General features: G+C 44.2%; 3 protein-coding genes and 1 long non-coding RNA gene across 4 annotated transcripts; 2 read left to right on the top strand and 2 right to left on the bottom strand.

The window, feature by feature from the left end:
* Nucleotides 1–20: 20 nt before the first annotated feature.
* fastkd3 (FAST kinase domains 3) lies at nucleotides 21–3167 on the bottom strand. Its single transcript, XM_076158216.1, has 7 exons — nucleotides 3096–3167; nucleotides 1180–2673; nucleotides 1013–1092; nucleotides 754–928; nucleotides 599–668; nucleotides 404–518; nucleotides 21–274 (listed from the first exon to the last, which is right to left on the bottom strand). The coding sequence occupies exons 2-7, from the start codon at nucleotides 2642–2644 to the stop codon at nucleotides 173–175; spliced, it is 2007 nt and encodes a 668-aa protein (XP_076014331.1). The 5' UTR covers nucleotides 2645–2673; nucleotides 3096–3167; the 3' UTR covers nucleotides 21–172.
* LOC143006881 (uncharacterized) lies at nucleotides 2615–9167 on the top strand. The gene is made up of 3 exons (XR_012964338.1): nucleotides 2615–2688; nucleotides 8864–8971; nucleotides 9113–9167. It is a non-coding gene; the product is annotated as an uncharacterized LOC143006881 (long non-coding RNA).
* myl12.1 (myosin, light chain 12, genome duplicate 1) lies at nucleotides 4514–6914 on the bottom strand. Its single transcript, XM_076158257.1, has 4 exons — nucleotides 6831–6914; nucleotides 5421–5627; nucleotides 5108–5269; nucleotides 4514–5007 (listed from the first exon to the last, which is right to left on the bottom strand). The coding sequence occupies exons 2-4, from the start codon at nucleotides 5602–5604 to the stop codon at nucleotides 4835–4837; spliced, it is 519 nt and encodes a 172-aa protein (XP_076014372.1). The 5' UTR covers nucleotides 5605–5627; nucleotides 6831–6914; the 3' UTR covers nucleotides 4514–4834.
* Nucleotides 9168–10372: 1205 nt separating the features above from the next.
* Nucleotides 10373–27709, top strand: myom1b (myomesin 1b). Its single transcript, XM_076157913.1, has 36 exons — nucleotides 10373–11041; nucleotides 12807–12941; nucleotides 13050–13203; nucleotides 14078–14235; nucleotides 14414–14506; nucleotides 14890–14978; nucleotides 15333–15374; nucleotides 16255–16416; nucleotides 16547–16708; nucleotides 18017–18158; nucleotides 18279–18478; nucleotides 18574–18627; nucleotides 18766–18890; nucleotides 18982–19165; nucleotides 19242–19416; nucleotides 19501–19622; nucleotides 22134–22330; nucleotides 22573–22699; nucleotides 22801–22985; nucleotides 23079–23193; nucleotides 23267–23423; nucleotides 23501–23607; nucleotides 23700–23744; nucleotides 23832–23968; nucleotides 24058–24202; nucleotides 24504–24563; nucleotides 24659–24726; nucleotides 24822–24935; nucleotides 25608–25695; nucleotides 25783–25821; nucleotides 25911–26016; nucleotides 26138–26301; nucleotides 26516–26552; nucleotides 26758–26780; nucleotides 27156–27211; nucleotides 27389–27709. The coding sequence occupies exons 1-36, from the start codon at nucleotides 10872–10874 to the stop codon at nucleotides 27647–27649; spliced, it is 4398 nt and encodes a 1465-aa protein (XP_076014028.1). The 5' UTR covers nucleotides 10373–10871; the 3' UTR covers nucleotides 27650–27709.
* Nucleotides 27710–27785: the final 76 nt, after the last annotated feature.

Raw genomic sequence — 27785 nt, forward strand, 5'->3', positions numbered from 1 at the left:
AAGAAGATAAGCAAAGTAAATTCTATAAAAGCTATTTTATTGTTCCGTTAAGTGTGTCAATCAATAACTTAATACAATTCTCATGTGTTAGCAAAAATAAATACTGATTTCTTAAAGCTTGAACAGATTCAACATTAAAGGCCGGTGACCTTTGACACCGTGAGCGTCGTCATCATCGCCAGCTCAGCCTGAAGCTGTGAGGGAAGACTTTCCGGTGCAGATACTCAACCACGCAGGCCGGGGTCTGCAGTTTCTCAAATTCATAGTAAGGTATCTGGGAAAGAAAGACGAAGATCAAGAAATGAGAAACACACACTCTAAACCAAAACTACGATACTGATGAAGACGAAGACTTCAAAAACAGATCATGGCTACAAGTAAACGGTGAATCCCAAGCTCTAACCTGGACGACTTCGTATCCCAGCAGCCTCAGGTGTCGCTGCTTGATGGCCTCTTTCCCCAGCAGCTGTGTCGTCTTGCTTGTGAACCTCTTCTCTCCGTCGATGCAAAGTGCGATCCTGCAAACGCGAGTCAGGCAGTCAACATCAACAGTGTAATGTGTGTATGTTTTGATCGAGTTTAAGATGTCGATGTTTACCTCTTGTGGATGTCATCGCTATGACTGGCGGGCAACACGTAACCGTCTTCATCGAGTTTTAACTCCACATCTGCAAAAGCGAACCGACACATTGAGCCCTGGAGGAGCCATAGGAGATAGAATAAGGAATTACTTTGAGTGCGAGTGTTCGTCACCTAATGTGTAGCAGTGCGGCGTCAGAACTTTGGATCCAAAGTATTCCCGGGCCCCGAGCAGGTCCACCAGGCCGTTCTTCACAGAGTTGTAGAGACGCCCGTCCACTGGAGTCTCCAGGGATCTGCCACGCGTGAGGAAATGATTGACCCGGTACTTTGGATGAAGTGTGGGACCCTGAGGAGAGGACGGATCGTGTCTCTGGTTAGGACAGAACGTAGTCCTCATATAGAACACATTAAAGATAAGTGAACCCTTTACCTGATAGAAGGGACATTCCAACTTCACAGTCATGTAGAGTTGAGTCAGCTGAGCCAGAATGATCCGGTCCATTCCTTCGCCTTGTTCCGTGTGGGGCACAGAGACAGAGCGACATATTGGTAAAAGCAGCTATGACATTGTTGTTGTTGATGAACAGGACGTCTCACCTTGTAGCTGCTGGAGGAAGAAACCACTGAACACTTTGGAGACAAAATTGACGGGGAACCTCTCCACCAGGATGCAGGAGTGGAGCAGGTTGAGCAGTGTGCGAGGCTGGAAGTGGTAAAAGCGCGTGTGCAGGACGCTCTCCACTTTTCTGAACACGTCGGCCGCGTTGGGGGGGAGGTAGCCCAGCTTCCCAAACGGTATGATCTGCCGGGCCAGCTGACTGGTGCTGTAGTCGCCCGCTCTGTACACAAAGCTCTCGGCAACAGCGTCGAACACCGGCGGGGACAGGATGTTCCTCCTGCCAAAGAACTGCATCGCTTTAGTGACAGTTTCCGGGTCGGAGGTGAAAGCGGTCGTGGGTACGTGCTTCTCCATAGCTTCCACAAAGGATTGATTGCTGTGACCAAAGTGCATCAGCCCCCCAAGCACAGAAGCGAGCTCCTCGTCGGTGAAGTGAGGGACGTGCCGGGCCGCCTGCTTACACAGGTTGATCACCAGAGGGATGGCCTGGGTCTGGTTCAGGGTCACCAGAGCAGCTAGAACCCCGCTGACAGCAGGTGGATCCATGCGGGCGGTCACAGACACGGCGTGGGCGTGCATGGCGTTAAGGAGCTCCTGGTACTTCCCCTCTTCAGCCACTCCACCTTGCAGAAGTGTGTAAACAGCAGTGAGGTCCTCTAGGCTCCACTGGGCCGGCTCCAGCTTCTGGAGTTGCTCAATCACCCGCTCCAGCATCGCAGAGCCAGGACCCTCTAAGGCCAGCATGGCCCGGCCCAGTGAACACAGCTGCCCCACGCTCAGAAGCCCCCCGTCCAGCCTCTCCCGGCTCTCCGAAACCAGCCGGACAACTAAGGTGCTCAGGGGATCCAAGAAGAGGCGAGTACAGGCCAACAGAGCCGACACCAGCCCGCCATCCGTCAGGCGCTTTGAGTCCTGCTCCAGCTGGAAACAAATGGCCCTGATGGCGTCGTTCTCCAGCACCCTGGAGTCTTTCAAACCATGTCCATCGTACTCCAGATGGGCCACACGGTGCAGAGCAGCCGCAGCCATGGTGTCGGACAGGAGCTCCACAGAGCGCAGGAGTTTGAAGACTTGCTGGGAAGAGGAGCAACCGGTTAGACGCTGTTGGAAAGCCTGCTCCTCTGCGTCTGTGGGACAGTGCAGCCGGGTCAGGAGGAGCTTGGGAGCAGAGTCTTTATGTAGTCCGACAGAACCCACGGCAACGCAGAACGGGTCTCTGACAGCGGTGGACAGACCCATTCTCCCCCAGTGGGGCTGAAGCTGCCCGAGGCCTCGTCTGTGGATGCAGGGCCCAGCTGTGGTGCACAGGCGGGCCACACATGAGGGACCGTCCACACTCCAGGACCTCAGGGACCTGCTGGTGCTAATGAGTCCAACAGCAGGGTAATGCTGTATCCTGGCCTGACCCAGCGATGGAAGTCTCTGGATCAGTTTCAAAGCCATGATCCTGGTCCAGGACTCCTCAGACCCAACTGGCAAAACATATGGTGAGTAAAGGAACAACTTTATTAAAGAGTTACTTTATTAAATGATTGACAGGTGACAAAACACCCGCAAAACAAAACCAAAGCTCCTTTATCACTGTAAACAAACTAGCCTTCAATGTCTGTTAAAAGTGGCTTGTAATGATAGAATCCCGCTGGCAGATTAAATAAAACATAAAGTAAGTTTAACAATTCATTTAGGAATTTAGCCATTTGACTTTATATCATGTTGCCCTTGCCTCTGACGGAAACACTTAAAGCTAACGCTAGCTTGCTAGCTCAGACATTTGGTACAGAACATGAGACAAGCGCTGTTATTGCCGTCAGAAGCGTGACTGGTGACCGACTGATACTCTGTGTCAGACTGAAGAATAGAGACAAATGTCCATATAAGACTCTTAAAGTCAAACCTGGTCCTGCAGACACCAAAAACGCGTCACGATCCCACCGGTAACGAAGGGCATCAGCGTGGTTCCGTGAATGCCTCGTGAAACGTTCATAACACCTCGGAAATCACGTAATCTGACGTTATATGTCGCGTTATACGTGTTGATTATGGGTCATTTATGTTCACGGCGTTTGAAATTCCTAAATATCGGTAAAATTGGTTTTGACAGACATTCAAATGTTGGTCAAAGCGACGTGTGAATAGGAACACATGTATTCAGTATTTGTATGATTTGTTTGATGCACTTTATTTAGCTTGAAGATGTGGAAATAGGATACGATTTGCAAGTATGTGACCTAATATATGCGTAGACCTGTGATAATCAGAGGTGGAACCTAAACTGCTGGAAAAAGGTGGAACTGTCTCTATAATACATAAAATAACTGATTTTATATTTAATGGCTTGTCCGCGTTTAGAATTTTCCAACTGCATTGAAGGCGGCATTATGCAATTTGCAACATTTGAGGCAAACTCTAGAGGGCGACAGAACCCGTGTCATTGCTGTTATTCGACTCAAGGCATCGTGTTTTTGTTACAAGCTGCAATATTTTAAACAAACGCTAGAGGGCGAACGAACCCGTGTTATTGCCGATATTCGACTCAACGCATCTTGTAGTTGTTGAAACATTTGAGACAAACGCGAAAGGGCTACTCTGTTAATCAATTTAACATCTTTTTTTGTAAAAGCTGAGGTAAAAAGACTATGGAAGATTTATTTTGGCCAGTCTACTGTCTGACATTTATCTGCATAGTTGTATTTTGGACCTGATTGAGAGGTCCACAGTACATTGAAAGTCTGTAGGAATTGAAAACTGTTCTCATCAATTGTAAGTGTAAATGAAATGTATATATATATAATAATTATAAATAACTTATTTTCTGGTAGCAGCTTCCCTTGAGTCTAAGATTCTTGAATTGCCTTTCAGATTAAACAAGACATTGAGAAGTGAGCTGAGTGGACTGTGAGCTGAGGTAATGTTACTCATAGCATTTACCTTGTGCTTTATCAACAGTTCAGTGTCATCACAGGCCTGTTTTATAATGACTGTGCAAAGCCGCTCCCTTAATGACAGATCAGAGGTGATGATGGTATTTCGGTGTTCATGCTTTTGTATAATTCAGTGAATATAACTCAAAGAAAAACAGACTCCAGCTGTGAGTACGGCCTGTCAATGTTGAACATAAATGACTTGAGCGAGTGCTCGTCTGTACACGCTGAGGGAATCTGACTCAGAGGAAGGGTGGAGGCTTGTTACGACTTGACGAGCACCTGAGGGGGGTATGGAATGCAAGCCTTTTACCATATGGTAGGAAAATAAAGACAGGCTGATCCAACACTTATTTCAATCATCATTTATGTAAGGGAAAAGTCAGCAACATACAAGTTGATAGAGGGCTTTATTTAAAAAGTTCATATTATAAAATGTAAAAATTCAGCTAAACCGGATCACATGGATTGCAAAGACTTATCCCTTGGAGTTGCACATCCAAGGTGCTGCAACTTCACATTCTTACATGACAGACAAAACGACAACCCCTTTAATCTATGAGCAAATTTGGCAGTACTGGAAGTTCACAACAAAGATAGTAGTTATTGCTTTGGTTTGTTTAAAATGGGGTTGATCCAGTAGAGTTGAGACATGCAGCATGGTGATCTAGCCGACGGGAGAGGGTGGAACTGAATACACTGGCACGGCTCATTAATCGTCCTTATCCTTGGCACCGTGTTTTAGGATGCGTGTGAACTCCACATAGTTGAAGTTGCTCTTCTTGTCGATGGGGGCCTCTCTGAAGAGCTCGTCCACCTCGTCATCTGTAAACCGGTCGCCCATCGTCGTCAGCAGGTCCCGAAGGTAATCTTCCTGGATGAAACCTGACAGGGGGACAGATCAGAGGAGTTCAAATATAAATATCCAAACCATACTTAAACCCTGTCAAATTCACCCATCAGAGACTTGAGAATGTATTGTTACCTGTGCCTTCTTCGTCGAAGCAAGCAAAGGCATTTCTGATCACATCCTCAGGGTCTGTACCATTGAGTTTCTCTCCAAACATGGTGAGGAACATGGTGAAGTTGATAGGACCAGGAGCTTCATTCATCATGGCCTCCAGGTAATCCTCAGTTGGATTTTTTCCTATAGAAACACAGGTAACACAAGGCTATTAGACTACCAGTGAGGTAGATATGATTGTTTTCTTTCCAAAGGATGTGAGACACACAACCGATATGACATCAGCTCATTTTAAGTTGAGACTTTGGACTATGTCGTCACCCGTCCCACTCACCCAGAGACGCCAGCATGTCGTGCAGGTCCTCTTTGTCCACGAACCCGTCACGGTTCTGGTCAATCATGTTGAAAGCCTCCTTGAACTCCTGAATCTGAGACTGGTCGAACATGGCGAAGACATTGGAGGTGGCGCGCTGGGGGCGCTTCTTGGTGGTCTTTCCCTTTGCCCTTTTGCTCGACATTTTGGAGGATTTGATGTAGATCCCTGGAAGTAAAATAGAAAAAAGACTTACAGAGCCTCTATCTGGACCAGGAGCACACAGTTATTCAAAATAAGGTCTGATATTTCTGTGTGGTGGGGGAATCTAATTCTCTGGCAGTGAATCCCCAGTGTGGTGTCCTTCACTGAGCTATTAATGGAGGCCGTCTTCTGGGTTGCTCAGCTCACTGCTCCTCTAAGGGCAGCGGAAATTACTGATGCAAGGAAAGATTCCCTTATCGGGCAAGGTTGTTCATATACCACAACATTGTTTCCGACATCGTTTTGGTGACAACTATGTTTGGCTCAGTGACTCCACCTAGGAGCAGCTGACAATTAGGACATAGTAGAGCTCGGTCATGTATCAGGATGGACATTCTCTTCTCATCCTGGTCAGCATTTAATCAGGGAGAGGTCCCAACAACTGAATTATTTTCAAATACATATCACAAACTCGATCCAAAGTAATCTCAAATCGTCCCATTTACAATAATGAAACTTAGAAAACAGTAGTCACGACATTTTACTTGGTTATAGCCCAATTTAACGATATGATTAAATTGTTGATTGACAGTCTGGTCGATTAATCGATTGTTGCAGAGCAACACTTGTATTGACCGATTCCGAATGACGCCACATCAATTTAGAATCACACTACAAACACTGTCAAACACACCTGAAAGTATCAACTTATTACCACCAATAACGTGGAATATTTTGTTAGTCGACAGTGTTAACAATACAGTTTTTAAATCCCATTTGAAAAACAGTGCGAGCCAATCAAGTTGCTTAGTCTGACGAAGTTTGTTTGATTTAAGCACTGACCTAATCACAACAGCTGACAAAGTACGTAACGTTGCACAGCTGCAAAGGTTTGTGGCCTATCATACAATTACAAATAGATGCGAAGTTCAAACTCTCAAAGCCAAACGGTGTCTTAAATATACAAGTAAAACCAATACTACAGAGGAACTAAAGCTACAGCTCAAATTTAACACCGTACACGTAAGGGACCGTTACGTTAGCTTCCGTCGTTAGCAGTTCCGCTACACGTTAGCCGTGTTCGTTGCTATAAATCGAACATTTACACTAACTTACGAACGTGGTAACTATATTATACGTGTATTTGAACTATCCTATTGAGAAACATACATGTTGTAAATTGTTATAGCACACAACGTACGGAAAAAGAGCAAAGATGTGTCTTACCTGACAACAGACGAATTCCAGTCAGCTAGCCCGATGCTGCGCTTTTTCTCAACCACCGCCCTTCACTTCCTCGTCGTAATGTTGGTTCCGTACAACACACCCCGACCATACCACTTAAGAAGAATAGGGGTCAACAAGTATGAAGGCAATATTATTGGTAAAACACTAAACAAGCCCAAAGTGTTTTAGTCGGAGATTTAAACTCAGATATATTATATTTGAGTGCATATTTGAAATTGCGTTCTAATATATAATTTTTCTCGGAAATAAACCCCATCATTTATCTCAACACCCCTAGTGGAGTTTTTGTAGTTTGGGCAAAACACTCCATAGCCTGCCATGGCATTCCTGGATATGTCCTTATAAGGCCAGAAGGTGTCCATCATTCTAAGCAGTGGATCATGTCATGATGAACAAGGTGACTATTCCCGTGTGAAAAATGTGACATTAACATAATTACAGCACAAAAGAGAGCACAAATATGACAGAAAAAATACACAAGTTGTTGTTTAATATAATATTCTCTCGTGTAACAGGTGATGTTGTTTTGTTGACACCGGGACGATACAATGTTCAAACACTAACTTTAACAATGTCCAAATAATAAAGGGAAATATGGATAATTATAGATCCTGACTGTCCAACAAGGGTCAGACAACAGTTGGTACCCCAGTCAGTGCTGTAAACCGAGGATTACAGCTGCAGGGGATCACAAACGAGATGTGGAAGGGATGAGTCACAGTTTAAAATGAGTTGGGTGTCTGTTTCCAGGGGTATCACCTTCAAAGGTGACAACAAAATGCATGAACAATACGGACATGTCACAAGTTAGTCATGTTATGGTGTCCTAACTAAACAGTCTCATTAGTCTACCAATGTTTGCCCAGTTTAGTGTAGGTTTGTACATTGTAACACCAATTAGACAACAACAACACAGATCTAGCTTGATGGTACTTGCTTGTTTACTACAAGAAGCACTTCACAAGAAAGAAAAAGCTACAACTGTTTTGGTTTCTGGTTTTATTATTATTTTTGTAGGGACACTGGGTTTGGCCTCTAATTTTCATCTAACTGTGTGATTAGAAGATTGTAATTTTAATATGTGATCTGTGTGGGGGCACCAACACTTGATGAAGTAAACACCCCTGATGTACATGCAGTATTTGGGAACTTGAGGGCCAAGATGAGTGGGATTCGACTTTAACAATGAATTGTACTGTCAAATTAAACCACTAGAGGATGCTGTTCTCATAGGGGACGTTTCACTTCCTCAGAATTAAGACTGTTCATGAAATGGGTAAAATATCTCTTCATGTTTGCTGATTCCTGTGTGTAACCACAATAACTTTGTTCATGTGTCAGAGTTGTGACATGTTTCTTCCTTCAGTGTGAGGAAGGCGATACAGCACCGGACACAGAAATAGTCTTGATGGATCTCCTGAGACCTCCATGCAGCTGGACGTTTCCTGGACAGCTGAATTCTGTGATTAGCTAGGATATGGCAACGTAGAAAGATGCAATGGGGGAAAAGGGGAATGTGTATAGGATTTTATGAGCGTATGGGCATTTAAAATAAAAAAATAGAGTTGTATGTCATACGATCCCTCTTGGCAAATAAGTATAAATATAACATGATGAAGTCCTTAGGTGCCTGTGTTGTTGCATTCCTGGCAAGATATGCTATGCAATTAAACTTTCTACATTACTGAAGAGTGTAAAGGAAAATATGCTTTTATATGAGCAGTATTTGAGAGCTGTTAAAGGGGTTTATAGACGGATTAAGGTCAATCCCAGGATGTTTGAAATCAAGGTTACAGGGAGACTACATACTATATTTAGTTGAAGGTATGTTTTCTGGCTATGCTTTGAGGTTATGCTTATGTGTCACAGGTAACTTCTCAGTAAGACAAAACCGATGTAAACAATTGATCTAAGTTCTATTTCGTTTGTCTCTGTTGTACTGAAATAATTCACAATGATCACCTTCTACTATGGCCCTGGATTTAAAACCTTTTATTTCTCATGTCAAACAGGTGTAAGCAATGAAAGGAATGATGATGGTCGTCAAAGAGCGGCGCCACATGGCAACCACACATCTGAATGAATTGAGGTCATCAAGGCTACTCAAAATGTGGAGTAAGGTCAGTTCCGTACCCTCAAAGCAAGACATTCACTTATATAGCTATTGTATAAATGTATCATATCAATTAGAAATCGATATAGTTGTGACAGTATTTGACTTTGTGTGGTCATTCATCTCTTTGTGTGTTCATTCCTCTCAGTGGGATTGATCTGTTTTGGTTGGCATACACCTCAGATGATCGGCATGGCATTTTAGGTATGTCGCCCTATACATTTTGTCCTGTGGGTAAAGTGAGTGAGTGCCAGGAAAGAGAAACGTTTCCCACAAAAGTCTCAGAGGAGTTTGGACAGATGATATCTTTACTGTGGAAACTTTGCAGGTGTTGCATTCCATAACATTGTTTCCATAACATTGTCCAAATGTGAAGCAGCTATCTGAAGTAGCACTGCCAATGACCATTTAGCTTTTTGTTTACGCAGGGCTGATCCTTTCTAGTTGCAATTTCTTAAATGATATGTAATACTGACAGAAGACTGAAGAGTGTGTATTCACTAGCAGTGTCACATCAGTGTAATAAAACTTGAGTTGGAGAATGAAATGATTTAATGTTCTATTTCTTTTTTTTATAGCTGCAATTACAGAAGAGGGTGCCAGAGGGAGACGAAAGGTAACCTATGACACTATTATCATTGTGTCAACCACTAGTGAGAAAGTGAGAGAGGCAGAGAGAGAGGAACTGGAATGTGACGCATGTCAGACGATAACAATAGCAAAGCTAAAGTTAGAAACAGCCACAGCTGAGACTGCTGTGATAATAAGTCAAGACAAAAGCTACTGGAGGTTAACCAACAGGCCAACAAATTCTTCAACCACTGGGAGTATCTGCGACTTCCCCGATACAAATATGAAGAAGCCTTTATTTTGGAAAATTAAAATGTTATGAAATTTAAAATTGTAAAATTAAGCAGTACCCAATGAGATTGTCTGTAAATATATAAACGCAGTCAAATTCACCACTGATTTAAAAAGGAAAAAATGAATGAATGTCTGACTGCCTCTAAACACACACGTCACACCTGCATTTTTACATAAATACATAAAATGGACAAAACGTACAAAAGCACACTGAAAAATTCACCAAAACACTTAAATGTATATATTAAAATAATATATTTGTAATATATATAAATGTATGACATTCTAAACAGTGAGAGGTGCGCTTGTGTTTACCTGCGTATTAAGGTAAAGCTCACTAGCAGAGACCTGCACCCATAAATGTGTTGCACTCTGGGAGTTGCGTTGATTCCACTTTGCTCCTGGCTATATTTATCTGCACCCTCTCCATAAAAGGAGGGGACTGCTGCTTGGACATTCAGGCGAGTGCCAATATTATTTTTGTTGTGTACTGTAGACCACAGTCCAGCCTGCACTTACCTGTAGCTCTGCCGGGATATCAAGCCTTAAGTGCGGACTTGGACCATCTTTTCCTTTTTAAAGCTTGGAATTTGCGGCTTTTCGGCCGGGGTAAGTGATATGGGAGAGACTGAACGTCTGTGGGATTGCATTTGTCCGACTGGAGGAGCATGTTGATTGCCTGAATGTAATGCCAGCTGAGGTTGCAGGTTTTCATTTACAAGTTTATTCCCTGTGCTTTCTTCTCTCAGAGTATTTAAATGTACTCAAATCAGCACCAATGGGATGACATAATTTCTACACGATATTGTTTCTCCTTGAATACAGCTAACTTTTTTCAGGCCCAATCTATAAATGTTAAAGTATAACAAACATGGTGAAATGAGAGAAAGCGCAACCATCTCTGAATGTGTGAATTTGTAAATGCACATAAAACTTGATGGTAACCGTCAATCCACCTGCTCTTGAACACAAACTAACCGGACAGACAGAATAATAAGCAGGAAGAAACGAACTCAGCGTTCGTGCCAGTAGCAGCCTGCAGCATGTCTGGATCTATACCATTCTACCAGAAGCACCATCGCCACTATGACCGTGGCTACCGCAGCAAGGACATGGAGTCTACTATGAGCCAGTACCAGGCCAGCAGCAGATACACTGCTGGCAGCAGCGGATACGCTGCTGGCAGCAGCAGTGGCATCAGCAGGAGCAGGGGGTAAGAAGGAGGATGACGGGGAGGATGGAGACTCATCCTTTCATCAACCCACTCACTGGAAAGCCCTACGTCCCCCTTAACTCTTCCTAGCCACACCCCAACTGATCAGGTTTACCTCCATCATCACCTCTGTTGGAACACTTCCCCATCACAGTTTGGAATCATATTTCTTCCACTGCTGCCTCACCATGTAACCGTCATTTCCTCCAAAGTCATCTATCACTTTGATAAACCTGAAAGGAAACACCTGTGGATGATTTCCCTTCATTCACTCACTTTAAGACTGTTTACAACAGCATTGAATCCTGCATGCATCACCACAATGCTCCTTGCATGTATATCTTGCATGCCCACAAACATTTAACACATATTATTATTTTGTCTGGCCTCTGCTTCTTTCAGGTGTTATATATGCTGTAAGGGAATTCTCTGTTATGCAATGGCATGTCTATGGCTATATAGGCTGAAATAGAATCTTCACCAGTGCATTTCATATTGGAGAGAATGCGAGGGGTGACAGTCTTATGGATTTCACTGAATGTCATGAAGGATATAATCGATTATTGTTTCTTGAGATTGACTCGTTTGGATGAGGATGTGGTTTTTCTGTAGTTTCCAGAAGTTTTGACATGGAGATGCTCCTCTTGTCTCTGTGGATTGCCATCACTAGATATGTGACTACACATATGTTCCATAATATTTAAAGGAAATAAATATTGTAAGCTTTTGAAGAGACCCAGGCTGACCTTTAACCCCTCTGGCCTTGACAGTGGGAACAAGGTTAGAGGGCTAAGGTTTTACTAACACAGCTGATCGCTGCCTTTACACTCATGACTGTGGTCTGCTCGCCAAAACACCCGCCAATGAATCTGTGCAGAGGTGGGGAAAGGAGTCGTATGATGTAATGATGATATGGCATACAGAGTGGCAAAATAGCTTTGGACTGGAAAGTTGCACTATATTTATGCAGTGATAAATCAAACTAAACTAGTTTGTACATAACTTACTAATCTGTTGTGTTCTGATCTAAATAGGACTTTTTGTCACTGTGAAGTGTCAAGAGTTGCCGAGGGTAAAGAGGAGAGTGATGGTGACCCAGATAGATATGGGTCACCATGTACAGACCTCCCAGTGGTCCCGTTCTCTTAGGTCTGCTATGCTCTGGAAAGATACTGTAAGTGCAGTTGCCGTGTCCCCCTGTCCCCCCTGTCCCCCTATCAGCTCACACTCACTCTCACAACCCACCCCCACCCATCCAACACTGCAGATAGCTGCAGAAAGATAAACTGAGGTGCTTGACATTAACTCTGTTTGGAGTCTGACATGGAATCTGCAATGGACAGCCTGGGCAGCTTAAACACGTTGAAATTTTGATTTGTTTGATGAAGAAATGCTGTCCACGCCCTGTGCATTTCTCTCCCCTTTAGTGTACTGACAGGAACAGGCACGGTTGGGCTTTGTCTTGGTTTATCAGGATTATCGGGCCTTATGTGTGTCATTTGACCTACAGCATTAGCTTTAGTCAGATGTTTGTGGAATTGATATGTGCCAGTGCCTTTGGTTTTGGGATCTTCTTCTGACTGTGAGTTGTAATGGTTGGCTGGTCGTCCTTATACGAGCCAGTCTGTTGAGTTTGTGGGGGCGATACGGTCATCAAACTAAACTTTCCACTTTCCCACTGAGCATTAACACACCTACCATCGACACATGTTGATGTCGCACTGTTTGGCATCATGCCGGGCTGATGGTATTTTGTGTGTCTCAGACTTAAAGTGTGTTCACACGCTGGGTTGGACGCACACAGCCTGAGCCCTGTGCCAAAGAGAACCAAGCCAACTTACTTGGCTGTGGATAAAGAGCACCAAATCATCGGCTATGTAGTGCCTATCTTCAGGGGCAGGTAATGAACCAATAATGTTTGACTACATCTTTATTTGAGTTATTTTAGTCTTAATGCCATACTTAACTCCTTACATCCATCCCCTGGCTCTGCTCCCCCACCCCTTAGTCAAGAGTTTACCACAGGATATAGGAATATGCAGACTTCCGCAAGCATGGACCACAGGGATCATTTCACCAGCGGCTTGGAGATGGAGAGGTCAGAGCAAACCAGGAAGGAGACCATGCGCGAGTCGGCCGATCGCATCGCTCAGAACAAAAGGGTCAGTCTGGGCATTGTAGATGTTCTGACACCTCATAGGAGAGCAATGTCTTTAGTTACTTGCATATTAAAGATCAACATTTCATAAGAATAGAACATGAAGTAAACACGGACTCAGTAGCAGATATGGTGTGGTTTTGTACTTTTGGACCCATTTATCGGGTTGTCCAATGATTGCATCACCAAAGGAACTGACTCAAGAGAATTGTAGGAAATGCTGGAATGTCCATTGTTAAAAAAAAAAGCTTTGCTGTAGAAGAGACAACGAACCCTTCTACTTAATGGCTATTATTACATTCGCCTCTGAATGAAAAGCTTTCAACAGTAAGCTGCTTTTCTCAGTTGCAAATTAATTGTAGCAGCATTTAGGAATGATAAGTGGGTACGTTGTCACTATTACTCCGTACACAGGGGAGTTATTTATTTCCATGGGTGATTATGTGAAGGAGTTGCCTCCTCAATCATCACGGATCATGAAAGCCACAGTGGCTGTATGAATCTGTTCCCACACTGCCGGAGAGCTCTGTCACCGGGCGATAAATGCTTCTGGAGATCATATTTCTTGAGACACATGGAGGGTCCTAAGGGTGTTGTCATATTAGTTGTTAAGTTCCAGGATGCAGAAGTAGACGTGTCTTGTGACTCAAGCTATTCATGGGCGATAATGGACAACACACACACTCATAGCATGTGTCACACCGAAAAGTGTGCACAACTTGCACGTATAAACAAATGCAAGCTACTTAGGGCCTCATGCACAGCCTGTGTTTGTAAAAGCTCTGTGGCTCCAGCATGCATCATGCATTGTTGATGACACTTTAATGTTAAGGATTCACAGATTATGTACTCTTCTAATGCTGCTTTGTTGTCTTCAGATCCATGATCACGAGGAACACTACAAGCGCATGAACGAGGATAGCCTGATGCACCCCCCGGAGTTTGTGATTAAGCCTCGCTCCCACACCGTGTGGGAGAAGCAGTGTGTGAGGCTGCACTGCACCGTCACCGGCTGGCCCGACCCTCGAGTCGTCTGGTAGGTCACATAAACACACCAGCACCAACATCACCTCAACACTGTCCATCCTATCCGATTTTCCTAAAAATATAGGCTATATCTTCTTTCCTATCTGCTTCACCTTCTCTGGATTCTATTTTCAAACTTCTTTCTTCTTCCTTTGGTCTGTCTTCTTCCATGTTCCTTCCAATATAAGGTACAAAAACAATGTGGCAATTGACCCCCTTGCCCACCCGGGCAAGTATAAACTAGAGAGCAGATACAGCGTGCACTCATTGGAAATCAACAGGTATGTATAGTTACTCTGACTCACAGTGTTCAAACCACACAAACGGAAAAATAAAGCATTCCTTATGACAAAGCGATACCAAAGTTTCCCATATTTGACAAGAATATGGTTGCCGTCGGTTGTAGTCTTGTTCCCGCTGCATACAATAGTGACTTGTGAAGACCCACAACGCCTGACGCAAAATGACATCACCAGTGGTTTCTATTTCTTGCCTCAGTATTCCTGGCCAGGCGCGATGGAACGCCTTACAGTTGGGGGGGGGGGGGGCTCACATAGCTGGTATTATTTACATGCTGGAGAGGGCTGCGGTTGAGTTGGGCTGTAGAGCACCGGACATGTGAATCCTCGGGAGAAGTTCATAACCTGATGCTCTCCTCTCTCAGATGTGATTTTGATGACACAGCCCAGTATCGTGTCTCTGCCATGAACGCCAAGGGAGAGCAGTCTGCTTTTTCCTCCATCGTTGTGAAAAGTAAGCATGAAGACAGTTTCACATGTTTCACATCGGTACATGCACGTAATCAACAAAGCGATCAGTCATGACGTTATGATCATATCTTCTCCAGCCTGCTACACTGTGTGTAATGTTGCCAAGTGACACTATACATATTAATAAATGACTTTCAATCTAATGTTATAGTTATTTAAACAGGGACATAACATGAGTTGTGATCAGGATCTCTCTGTCCTATGTACTCAATGTGTGAAATTTGTCACGCTTACAGTTCTGTCTCATGTGACAGAATTACGTGGTGCACATTGAGTTATATACCTGACACAATGTACAGCATGTGTAAATATGGCAACTGTTGCTGTCCACATTCAGGGTTCAAAGGTGAATACGATGGGTCCCTGCCAGCACCCAGACGTAAGTTTGCACGAAACCTCATATTTGCAGCATATTGAGTATAGTAACTTAATCATTCTATATTTTTACATTTGTATTGATGTACATATTATTAACATTACTCATGCTTGGCTACGGATAATTAACCTCAGCAGTTAGTCGGTATGGGGGGGAGCTGTTACACACTCTTACTATCAACTCTTTTGTTTCCTTGACGCTGCCGTGGCAATGCAGATGTTACTCCTCAAGGTAACAGGGCCACAGCAATGTGGTTTGCCAAAGCTCTGGTTGTATCCACTGACTTTGTGTCTGTGCATGGCCACTTTTGCGTGTTTGTTTGACTGTTGAATTCACTGAACTCCTCTAGAATTGTGAGATGGAGATCTGGACATGGTTGGTTTGAATCAGCACTTCAGAAAAGCAATTTCTTAAGTATGCAGTCCACTAGAACCTTTGAAGTAGATTTTAGTTCAAAGGTTTTCATCTTCAGAAAATATATATTTGATCTAATTTACACTGTTGCAATTTTCTAATCACACATTTATATCCTGCAAATAAACAATTGAAATAAAGTTCAATTGAAAATCGGGTTTTTCATGTTGGTTGTGCTTCACAGTTTCATGCATGATGTTAATTTGTTGATTTTCACTCATTTGTTTTTGTGAACACTGTAAATGATTGTTACTTTTTATCTGCAACTGTGTTCCATACACATCTTTGTGTTTGTTTCTTCCTTCGATCCACCGTCCTGTATGCGTTTTTCTGGATTTTTTGATTGATCAATTCTCTCCCAGTCCAGTGTCCAGTCATTTGTCACATTTGTTTGAAGTTGTGAATGTGGTATTGGCACGACGATAGCCGTCCAAACTCTGACTCTGCTCTCCGCTCCTTCATGCTGTAGACGGCCCTGTGTCTGAGTATGGCATCACCTTCCAGACTCACATCGTGGATCAGTTCGGTGTTTCATTTGGAAGGGAGGGTGAGACCATGAGCCTGGGCTGTACGGTCATAATTTACCCTGCCCTGCACAATTACCAGCCAGAGGTCCAGTGGTACAGAGATGGTGGGTGCACCATACTGGATGATTACTTTGACCACTGATCTCTACTATAATGTCTCATATCTCCCTCCTTGGGGGTGTTTATTGTTTATTGTGCTGACATTTACTAATCCACCCTTTGTCTGTTGTTCAGATGTTCTGCTGGCGCCCTCTAAATGGAACCACATGCACTGGAGTGGAGACCGAGCTACCCTGACTTTCACACACCTCAACAAAGAGGACGAGGGTCTCTACACCCTGCGTGTCACCACCAAGTCTGGATATGAAACCTACTCGGCTTATGTCTTTGTCAGAGGTGGGGCTTCATTCCAAAAAGTGATCTTATCATTAAGAACTTGACTCCCTTCAGTTTTCTCGCTGAATTAGAAAAGAGGGCTGTCCAGGTTATAGACTCGGATTTAATCTGTTGCATAAACGTATCAACTTATGCAAACTTGCAGGCTGGGCTACAAAAACCCCCCCTCAGCACTCTAAAGCTTTTGTAAGGATGTCTGCTATGTCCACTATGTGATATGTAAGATTATTAGTTTCCATTTCCCCAAGCTTGTTACATGTGCGACCTGCCTTCAAGTGTTAATCAAGGTCAAAGGCAAAAACACACATCCTCTGAGACCTCATGACAATGCCACATTCAATATTCAAAGTCTTTTAATGTCAGTGTGTGTTATTAAATATAGGATAGCTTTAGCAGAGACCCCACAGACTCCCTGGCATCCTTTGGAATAAGCTGATATGATATCTCTGAATATCATTGCTGCCCTCTTCTGCAGTCTGACCTTTAAAGCTTCAGGTTGTATAAAGACCAGAGCCGTGATGGTTGTGAGCGTACAAGAAAATAGAGCCTGTACCCTCGACGCAGCTCAGTGGCCTGGTGACGGAGAGGCCAGGCCCGGCTATTTTCAGAGTTTGGCTGTGAACGCAGACAGATAGCTGCTTCAAGAAGGAACAATAGGCTGCTCACTTTCCTTATACGTATTATAATCCATCTGTCTATCTGCCAGTCGGTCTCTGGCTCTGGCTATCATTATCTCCTCTGCACTTAGCTGTGCCTACGCTATTATTATATTAAGCTGTGGTTGAACAGCAAATGTGACCAGTGAGCATTTAATCAACTGACGGAATCCAGGATATTATTGTTTTCTGACCTGGATTCAGAGAGGAAGTATGAGGAATAAGTCCTACCTACGCTTCTATATGCTCTTCCTCTATGATACAGCCCTCAGGCCTCTACATGCCCTGGGTTTACCCATAAACTGTTCTGTGTATCTTTAAGTGTCACCACTCTGATCCCCTTTCACTGCGCATTGGGCTGTAGCTAATTCTGTCCCCCGTGACACTCACTGCTGCGGGCTTGTGTTTAACCTGAAGAGCACTGAGATTCCTGGCATCAAGCCCTGAAGAAACACAGTTTACAGTCCAGCGAGGTGCACGACTCTTTAAAACTTTAAAACTACAAGCTAGAAGTTAACTTTTATAGATACAACTCATATGTAGGATATGATAATGTCGGCATGTTTATGTGTGTGTGTAAAGGACAGAATAGCAGAGTATGTGTCATAGCATAGCCCACCACTGATACCGATGATGTCCTTGTATGTGTTAGATGCGGATGCTGAGCTTGAAGGCGCTCCTGCTGCCCCTCTGGACGTGCGCTGCCTGGATGCCAATAAGGATTACATCATCGTCACTTGGAAGCAGCCGGCTGTGGACGGTGGCAGCTCCATCCTGGGTTACTTTGTGGACAGGTCAGTCAGTGTTTGGCCTGTCTAGTTCATTAATTAAGGCCTTGATTCATGCCAAAACTAAATCATGTGTTAACTACTGTAAAAATGATCCAGGACTTATCACAATTTGAACGTGTTCAGGTGTGAGGTTGGAACCACACACTGGATTCAGTGCAATGACACTCCAGTCAAGTTTGCCCGTTTCCCTGTGACTGGCCTGGTGGAGGGTCGCTCCTATACCTTCCGCGTGCGTGCCGTCAATAAGAGCGGCATGGGTCGCCCGTCCAGGGTCTCTGATCCGGTGGCCGCCATGGACCCAGCTGACCGAGCTCGCATGAGAGGTACTGCAGAGAGTACTGAGCACCTTCATTTGCTGTACTGAGAGTTACTGAGAGTTAACTAAACACTGAACTATGCCATGTACTATGCCATGTAGGTACCTCTGCTCCCTGGACTGGACAAATCATTGTCACAGAGGAAGAACCTGCAGGTAGGAACCCCAATTTCTATCTATCATCTATGTCAGGCTTCTCTTTCAAAATGTTCTGTAACTGGTTCAAAATTAGACCAGACCCATTTTGTGTTGCTGATATGTTTAGGGACCTAACCTTTCATTATTTACCACCAGAGGGCGTTGTTCCTGGCAGACCTCTTGAGCTGCTGGTGACAGAGGCAACCAAGAACTATGTGGTGCTGAGCTGGAAGCCACCTGGTGAGAAAGGCCTGGAGGGGGTCATGTACTATGTGGAGAAGGTAAAGAATACGTTGTTAACATCACGCCATTATTACACACCTGCGTCTTTGTGAAAAACGGCTGCTTCACCCGTGCGTCATTGTTTGTCAGTGCGTCTCTGGCACGGACAGCTGGCAGAGGGTGAACACAGAGATCCCGGTGAAGTCTCCTCGCTTTGCACTGTTCGACCTTGCCGAGGGAAAGTCCTACTCCTTCCGTGTCCGTTGCTGCAACTCGGCCGGCGTGGGCGAACCTTCAAACCCAACTGAGGCCACCACTGTTGGCGATAAGCTTGGTAAGATGATGGACTGGTCACATATAGCATCATCAAGGGAATTCTCTTGACGCAGGAATGTGTTCCCGGTCTATAGATATCCCATCTGCTCCCGGACGTGTTGTTCCCACAAGAAACACAGACACATCGGTTGTTGTATCTTGGGAAGCGTCCCGTGATGCCAAAGAGTTGGTGGGCTACTACATTGAGGGCACCATTGTGGGCAGCAATGTCTGGGAGCCATGCAACAACAAACCCGTCAATGCCACCAGGTGAAATTACACTTAACTGTCTCGTCTCAACTTATGTAGGAACTCGGAAACTATTTATTAAAACATCTTGCCTCCTGTTTGCAGGTTCATCTGCCATGGTCTGGTGACCGGAGAGAAGTACGTGTTCAGGGTGAGGGCAGTGAACGCAGCAGGAATCAGCCAGTTCTCACAGGAGTCAGAGGCTGTGGAGGTGAAGGCGGCAATTGGTGAGTAAAATGGAGAGAGGTTAGCTCACCCTGTAAACTTAGCAAAGGAAAAGATCCACTGTCCAAAAATACTGTTACTGTCTTCCTGTCTTGTGAGACACGTCCTCGAATATTTCTGTCATCTGCATCGACACTCCCACACTTCCCACACTTTGTCCTCCACTATGTTACTTTGTTATTCTGCACTTGTTGTGTGACCCACCCACCACCCTGTCCAGCCACATCCACATCCACATCCACCCCCTCCACCCCCTGGGGTCAGGACTTGTAGACTTCCTCTATTTTGGGTCGCTGCGATCCAATTCAGCGGTTGTTGCAAACCAGCCCACCTTGCGTTCCACTGTCACAAACCACCACTCCCCCATTTCCCTCACCTATCCTGGGCATCAGGTTGTGTGTCAACAACCCCACAAGGTACCACCCTCACCGCACATTCCTGCACTACCCCATCGGCACCATTATACCATTACTCCGAGTTACTACCTGAACCTTCACCTGAGGTATTTAACATTTCAGCGATACTCTCTTGCACTAACATCACTGGTCATTAACACAGCTTAAAGCCTTGATATGTCTCATGCTGCATGCTCTGTAAGGTAAACAGACTTAGTAACGATGCCAATGTATTTCATTTACAGGCAGATTAATAATGCACAATTCTCAAAAAATACAATATCTTAATTATTATTGACGATTACCTTTTTAGGATGAATTGTTTAGTGTTAAATATGTGGGACTAATAGTGACAGATTTGGTCCCAGAGCACAAATTAATCTCTGCAAATTCCTTATTTTTACACCTTGTACACGATGATGATGATGAAATCTATTGGCATCATTACTTAACTACAGTGTTTGACTCATTTTCATTGGCTGTTACACTCACACGTCTGCGCTCTCTCACTGTTCCGGTGCAGCTCCTCTCACACAGATGTCACTTGTTTGTCATCTTGTCTTCATTTTTCACTCTCGGTCAGATGAAGACATGTTATTGCTATTTATGAAGCTGATTACTGTCTCCTGTCTTTGTCTCTGCTTCTCTCAGAATGTTGGCTTGGTTCAAGATTTTTATTGTTGTTTTCTGAATCAGACCTTTGCTTGTTTTAAACGGCTTCTTCTGCCTTTCTCTGCTAACTCCTGTAGGGGGCGGCATCCCTCATGGTGTGTTGCCGGAGATGGGGCCGGGGGGTAACGTGGGCCAACTAACCGAGCACAGGCCACGCTGGACGGGCATGCATGAAACTGTCCAGTCCTCCCCTGACACTATGCAAAAACGCAATGCTCAGACTGACACTGAAGCCGGGGCCGGGGCCGGGGCTAGCTCAGGCCTAACAGAGCCCGACCTCATGAAGACAAAAAGCAAGGGGGCCAGAGTGTCCTCTGCCCCTGACCTGACTAATAGCCTGGTCTCAGAGTCTCTGTCAGGCTCAGTGTCCGACTCGCTTACTGACATAATCAAAGCCGCACAGTTAGACCCAGTCACTGAGGTTCAGGATCAGGCTGCGTCTGGGAATGCACGTAAGTTCTCAGTAGACGCTTCTGCTAACGAGGAGAGATCGCGGCCCAGGAGAGAGTCGACAGGTGAGCACCGGACAGAGACGCCAAACTCTGCACCAAAACACAGCACACATCGCACAATACACCACAACATAAACTATGATTTCTCCTCAAAACATCTGCAAGGTTCTACTTTCATATTCACTGTATTAGATGAAGTGTTCTGATGGTTCTCGTCTCCATTAAAGGTAAGTCACCATAGAACTTACTGTAAGTTTAACTCAACACACTCACGTGTGTGTGGGCTAGTTTGCTGGCCACCTCCTTCACTGGGTTGTATCAGTCGAGTCTTTGCGTCCTAAAGCCTCGACTTTGGACATTCAAAGCACTTTAACACACTCACATGAGCCAGCCAATCACAGCTTGTCTTTCAAATGTAGGTCAAACCAATTCCAGAGCTGAGAGACATTTTTGGTGGCATGCTGGGCATTTCTTCTGACATCTCTCCCTCAGATCCTTCAACATTATCCTCAACCTTAAATAGAACAGGGGATCAAGTATCTCTGCGCCCAGTCTCAGTCTCAGTGTCCTCATTTGTTACAATGATGCAATATAATGTTTTGATAAGGCTAGCAATTTAGAGCAAGATGATGTTACATGCTCACTTGGGTTGTTGGTTGACAGTTTTGGATTAAAGCAGTCATTTAAGCATGCAGTTACTTTAAATTATATTCTTTCGAGTGAAATTATGGCAATGTTTGTTGTCATGGATGCAAAGAAACTATCAGCATAGCCAATATTTTCTCTAAAAGGAAAGGTTTTCAGTAATGGAACACTGAAGTTCAACAAGCTCCAAAAACACATTGTGAAATAAATTTTTTGACATGATTGCAGCTCGACAGATGTGAAAAAGAAATTGGAAAGTACCACATTGTATTGCTTCAGTGTCCCATTACATCATAGCTACCCTGCCCACATGGTGTACAGTGTTGATGTAGTTTCTCTGCCATCTCAGCATCCCCGGCGCCACCCTATGGCATCACGGTGCTGGAGTGTGTGCGCGATTCCATGGTGCTGGGCTGGAAACAGCCGAGCTTCATCGGTGGAGCCGACATCACCGGATACTTTGTGGATTACCGCGAGATCATCGATGGCGTACCGGAGAAGTGGCACGAGGCCAACATCAGGGCTATCAGTGAGAGGGCGTACCGAGTGAGTGGGCTGTGATATGAAACACACTGTTTGACCCGTATGTGGCATCACTACCATTCCATTATTCATTTTTAAATCCCAATACAAGTTCAGCTTCTTGTTAAATTAGCCACTACTAGTTACTCGTCTGTATGCTGGGTGAGGATTAGATTACAGTTTTGCTTTGAGGTCACACCAGACAGATTGTTGGGCACCAAGGGACCATTAAGGTTTTGACCTCTGCCCTGACTGTGTTCCTCCAGGTGTGTGACCTGAAGGAAAACAGGAAGTACCAGTTCCAGGTGCGAGCAGCCAACATGGCCGGTGTCGGAATCCCGTCCCTGCCCAGTGAGGTCTTCTTGTGCGAGGAGTGGACCATCGCTGTGCCAGGTGGAGCCACACCCCTTATCAAAACGGTCCATGACTGAAGGTTTCATAGCACGCGTGTATTTGCGTTGCGTTTCTGACCTACCGTCTGCTCTGAACCACAGGACCTCCTTACGATCTCCAAGTAAGAGAAGTGCGCAGCGACTCTCTGACCTTGCTGTGGAAACCACCTGTGTACCAGGGCCGCGATCCGGTCAACGGGTTCTACATCGACATCAAGGAAGCGGGTGCAGAGGAGGAGGCATGGAGAGGAATCAACACCAAGGCCACTGAGGGAACGCATATTAAGGTGGCCATCATGTGGCTGAGATGCTGTGTTGAGAGGTTTAGGGATGAATCTTTACTGCTGTGAGACTCACTTGTTTATTTTCTTATTTTCCAGATTAAGAACCTGAAGGAGGGAGAGGCGTACGTGTTCCGCGTGCGTGCTCAGAATAAAGCCGGTGTTGGAAATGGCTCGGATATCACAGAGCCGGTCCTGGCTGTGACCAAACCCGGTATGTACAAACATCAACTGATATCAAATGTATGCAATTTGACGTCTCTAACGCTTCGCTCTCCGGGTTCCAGGCACCACGGAAATAGTGGTGGATGTGGATGACGAAGGCGTGATCTCCCTGAACTTTGAGGCCGCTAACCTGACCGCCGACTCCAAATTTGTGTGGTCCAAGAATTATGAAGACAGCACAGACTTATCCCGTGTGACCGTAGAAACCAAAGGAAACAAGTAGGTGAACAGGAGCTTTGAAATGAAGACTTAAGAGACGCACAGCACAGCATTCTCATCCCACTGTTTCCCTGCAGGTCCAAAGTCATCTTTAACAGTCCTTCAGAGGAGGACATTGGGATTTACTCATGTCTTGTCACCCACACTGATGGTGCTTCATCCAGCTATGATCTGACTGAGGAAGGTGGGTTACAAAGCCCAGAGAACCATGGAAACCAAACAACAATTAGCTTTTTAATCTAATGATTTCTGTTTTACTTTCTGTTTCTTTGACAGAACTGAAGAAGTTGCTGGTGATCAGTCACGACCACAAGTTCCCCAGTGAGTTTTACGGCATTATAAGACATTCCTGAGTGTGTTGCGCACTGACCAATCTCTCTGAGTTTTGCTCTCAATCTTTCAATCCAGTTATCCCCCTGAAGTCAGAGTTGGCTGTGGAGCTGCTGGAGAAAGGCAAAGTTCGCTTTTGGCTGCAGGCAGACAAGATCTCAGCTAACGCCAAAATCGATTACGTGTTCAACGATAATCTTGTCTCACAGGGAGAGGTCAGCAAGCAACAAAGGAGCACTAACTCTAAATTATTCATCTCGTAATGCTTCCATTGGTTTGATGAGATTTGGACCTTGTTTTACAGAAATACAAGATGAACTTTGATAAGAACACAGGTGTGATTGAGATGATCATGGATTGTCTGACCCCGGCTGATGAGGGCACCTTCACCTTCCAGATGCAGGATGGGAAAGCCACCAACCAGTCCAGCTTGGTTCTGATTGGGAACGGTATGTTCACAGGCACAAAACACCAAGACTTTTCTGTTCAAAATTCTATAAAATGTCATATTCTTATACCTCAACATAAATATCAAATTAGTCTAATATGGTCAAAGATATGAACTTTTGGGAACTTCAGTGCAAAATGCTTACATTGTGTCTTAAGCACATTTTACACCAGGCAGTAGCAGTCTTATTTATGTGACCACAAGAGGGCAGTAAAAGTATTCCTGAAAAACACACCACAACAGAGAAAGTCATGAAAGATACCAAGTCTGAAAGCATAACTGTACCAACTATTTATTTCCAGTGTTCAAGGATCTGCAGAAAGAATCAGAGTTCCAGAGCAAAGAATGGGTCAGGAAGCAAGGTATCAAACTCTCACACTATTATCATCTCTACAGGCACTATGTTTTTATTTTACGATATGATACATTTTCTTTTTGACCCCCACGCTTGTTCCAGGTCCTCACTTTGTGGAGTATCTGGGTTACGAGGTGACCCCAGAATGCTGCGTTATTCTGAAATGCAAGGTGAGACCGAAACTCTGCGGAGGATGAATGTGTGTTTAAGTTGTGGTGAAAGAATCTTTTTGGTGACGTGTTTCTGCCCCCTTGTCTCTCTTCAGGTTGGAAACATAAAGAAGGAGACGACGGCACTTTGGTACAAAGACGGACGTGAGGTCAAAGCCAACGAGAGCCTGGGCTTCACAGAGGGAGTGCTCAAACTGGAGATTGCTCAGGTAAGACAACTGTGTGTGTGAATCTTTTCCCAAATATGGAATCTTTGCACAATTCAGATTATGTCCATATTCCAAAAATCCATTGAGGGGAATCACAGGAATGTCTTACCTTTGGAGATCAACATTTGTTTTAGGTTGGAGTGAGAAAGAGAAGAAGATTTAACATTTTACTAATCTTATAATGCCATAACAATAATTAAACATAGCATCTAAATAAGAGCGAACACAGCCATAAACTGTACATTTTCAAAGTAATTCCTGCATATGATTGTTTAATTCTAATCCTCTTTTCTGTATCTCATAATTGTTCATCATCCTGCTGTATTTCCCCTGTCTGACCTGAGTGACATGCATATATGTACCAATGTAGCATATAAACATGTGACATTTGTCCCATTCCAGCGGGAGACCCCTGCAGACAACGCCTTCAGAAAACTTAAAGTTGGGATCAATAATCGGTTTTACCGTCTGAGAATGCTTGTTTAATGTTTGTCCGTCTGCTTTTTTGCATTTCCAACACACATATTCACGTGTGTATCCTGCAGCATCCATAGCAGGAGATCATTTTGTCTTCTCATATAGATATAGGTATAGATATACTGGAGATATAGATATAGAAATGGCAGTGTTGTACCATGTTGTTTAAGACGCTGTGTGGCTTTTATCTTTCAGATTTCCAAGAAAGATGCTGGTGTGTATGAGGTTATTCTGAAGGATGACAGGGGAAAAGACACTTCCACATTGAATCTGACAGATCAAGGTAAAGGCTCCTGCATTAATGAAGTCAATTTCCTACATGAATCCAGCCAATATGTTGTTGTAACAGGTAACTCTTGTTCCTTTCAAGGTTTCAAAGACTTGATGAATGAAGTTTTCAGTTATATTGGTAAGAGGCTGCATTTAACTCTTTGTAAATCTCTCTCTCACACAAAGTACATGTTTAAATCCCCTCCATGTGCCTCTCTTTACTTGTAGCCAATTCCTCCACCCCACTGAAAATCACAAGCACAGATCAGGGCATCCGACTCTACACGTTTGTCAGCTTTTACAACGATTTACTCCAAGTGACATGGCACTACAAGTAAGTCCTGAGTCTGTATTCATAAGCAGACTCTTTAAGACACCCCTGTTTGAGTGACATCTGAGTAATATTCCAGTGAAGTGGCACACATGCAGCAGTAATCTGTCTGTCTCCTTGTCAGGGACTCGGCCATCGCCTTCTCTGACCGCATTAAGAGCGGCGTCGTGGGAGAGCAGCTTTGGCTGCAGATCTCAGAGCCCACAGAGAAAGACATGGGCAAATACGCTATCGAGTTCCACGATGGGAAGGGAGGCCTGAGGAGGACCGTGGAGCTGGCTGGTCAAGGTGAAACCAGCACCATGTTTACACTTGAACCCAGTGCTCTATTCTCAACATGTGTTTATACCTTTATGCATATATTTATCCCACAACTTACCTTCAAAATCTGCCAGGTTCTAACATATTGAAGAATTAAGACACTGAAATCTTTGTCTATTTGTCTTTATTTCAATCATAATTTTAATGAGTCATAAAAACACTTCTAACTCTTGTGTTGCAGCATTTGATGATGCCTTTGCTGAATTCCAGAGACTCAAGTAAGTTCATTCCTACTGGATAGCGTCTGCACTTCTAACTTAACATTCCTTTTAACTTTGCTTGGCTGGGACAAATCAATACAATCGCAATGTTCTACTGGCAAACCTGTATTCTCTGTTTGAGAAACTGTACAAATTCAAAATATAAGATAAAATGCAGATTAAGATGTTTTTTTTCATTCTTGCCTGTGTTTTGCCTCCTCAGAGCTGCTGCTATTGCAGAGAGAAGTAAGTCAAACTGTATTTACAGTGGCTTTGCTGCTCGCTGCTCGCTTGGTGTTTGTGGACATAAATTATTCAGATTATCTTTTCATTCTGTTTACCACACAACAGATAAGTGTGAACTGAAGTCGGCTTATGTTGTTCAGAATGCTTTAGGATGGCTTTTAAGTGTAACTCACATCACCTAACGCTCTATGATATTGGGCCTTCCACTTAGATTCAAACATAAGATTTCACTGATTACAAAAGCAACAAATGGCCCAAAGTAAACTAGGGCTTTTATCTCCTTATATAGAAAAGTGTTATTTAAAATATAGAAACAAAGAAACATTGGAAATGGAAACATTACTTATTTGTTCTGTTGGTTTTTGTTTCTTCTAGGTCGTGCTCGAGTAGCAGGAGGCCTCCCTGATGTGGTCACCATACAGGAGGGCAAGGTAAAGTCTGGGGCAGGGCAACAATACATATGATCCAGTAGAATGACATGTATGATATCAATGCAATGATCATCGAGTAGCCTGCACTCACACTACTACTCACCCAAGGTTTTAATGTGTGTGTGTGTGTGTGTGTGTGTGTGTGTGTGTGTGTCTGGTGTGTTATTTTCTCCTCAGGCCCTCAATCTCACCTGCAACATTTCCGGCGATCCCATGCCAGAGGTCACCTGGCTGAAGAACGACAAGGAGATCACCTCGGATGATCACTGCATTCTGAAGTTTGCGTCAGGCAAGTTTGCCAGCTTCACCATCGTGGCCGTGAACACGTCGGACACTGGCAAGTACAGCATCCTGGTGAAGAACAAGTACGGCACAGAGAGCGGGGACTTCACTGTAAGTGTCTTCATCCCTGAAGAGGCGGGCAGCAAGAAAAAATAAAAGCGGTCCAAATCTTGTCGTAAATATGTATAAATAACAAAAACTGGAAGCAACAAAAGGTGTGTAGACTATGAATTAACTCTTGAGGTGCTATACAATCTGAATCTGATAGTCAAGAAACAAATCCAAAGTGTGG

This window comes from Genypterus blacodes, unplaced genomic scaffold (assembly GCF_046128005.1).
Source record: "Genypterus blacodes isolate CSIRO-AG114 ecotype Tasmania unplaced genomic scaffold, CSIRO-AGI_Gbla_v1 ptg000076l_1, whole genome shotgun sequence".
In the NCBI taxonomy this organism is placed as follows: Eukaryota; Metazoa; Chordata; class Actinopteri; order Ophidiiformes; family Ophidiidae; genus Genypterus; species Genypterus blacodes.

Excerpts from the sequence above, each read along its gene's own strand:
- fastkd3 (XM_076158216.1), bottom strand. The coding sequence starts at position 2,644 with ATGGCTTTGAAACTGATCCAGAGACTTCCATCGCTGGGTCAGGCCAGG. Across the intron at positions 519-598 it reads AGCGATGACATCCACAAGAG|GATCGCACTTTGCATCGACG; the intron begins GTAAACATCGAC and ends TCGCGTTTGCAG. Across the intron at positions 275-403 it reads TGGGATACGAAGTCGTCCAG|ATACCTTACTATGAATTTGA; the intron begins GTTAGAGCTTGG and ends TTTCTTTCCCAG.
- myl12.1 (XM_076158257.1), bottom strand. The coding sequence starts at position 5,604 with ATGTCGAGCAAAAGGGCAAAGGGAAAGACCACCAAGAAGCGCCCCCAG. Across the intron at positions 5,270-5,420 it reads CGACATGCTGGCGTCTCTGG|GAAAAAATCCAACTGAGGAT; the intron begins GTGAGTGGGACG and ends GTGTTTCTATAG. Across the intron at positions 5,008-5,107 it reads CTTCGACGAAGAAGGCACAG|GTTTCATCCAGGAAGATTAC; the intron begins GTAACAATACAT and ends TCCCCCTGTCAG.
- myom1b (XM_076157913.1), top strand. The coding sequence starts at position 10,872 with ATGTCTGGATCTATACCATTCTACCAGAAGCACCATCGCCACTATGAC. Across the intron at positions 19,417-19,500 it reads AAACCCGTCAATGCCACCAG|GTTCATCTGCCATGGTCTGG; the intron begins GTGAAATTACAC and ends TCCTGTTTGCAG. Across the intron at positions 24,564-24,658 it reads AGAATGGGTCAGGAAGCAAG|GTCCTCACTTTGTGGAGTAT; the intron begins GTATCAAACTCT and ends CGCTTGTTCCAG.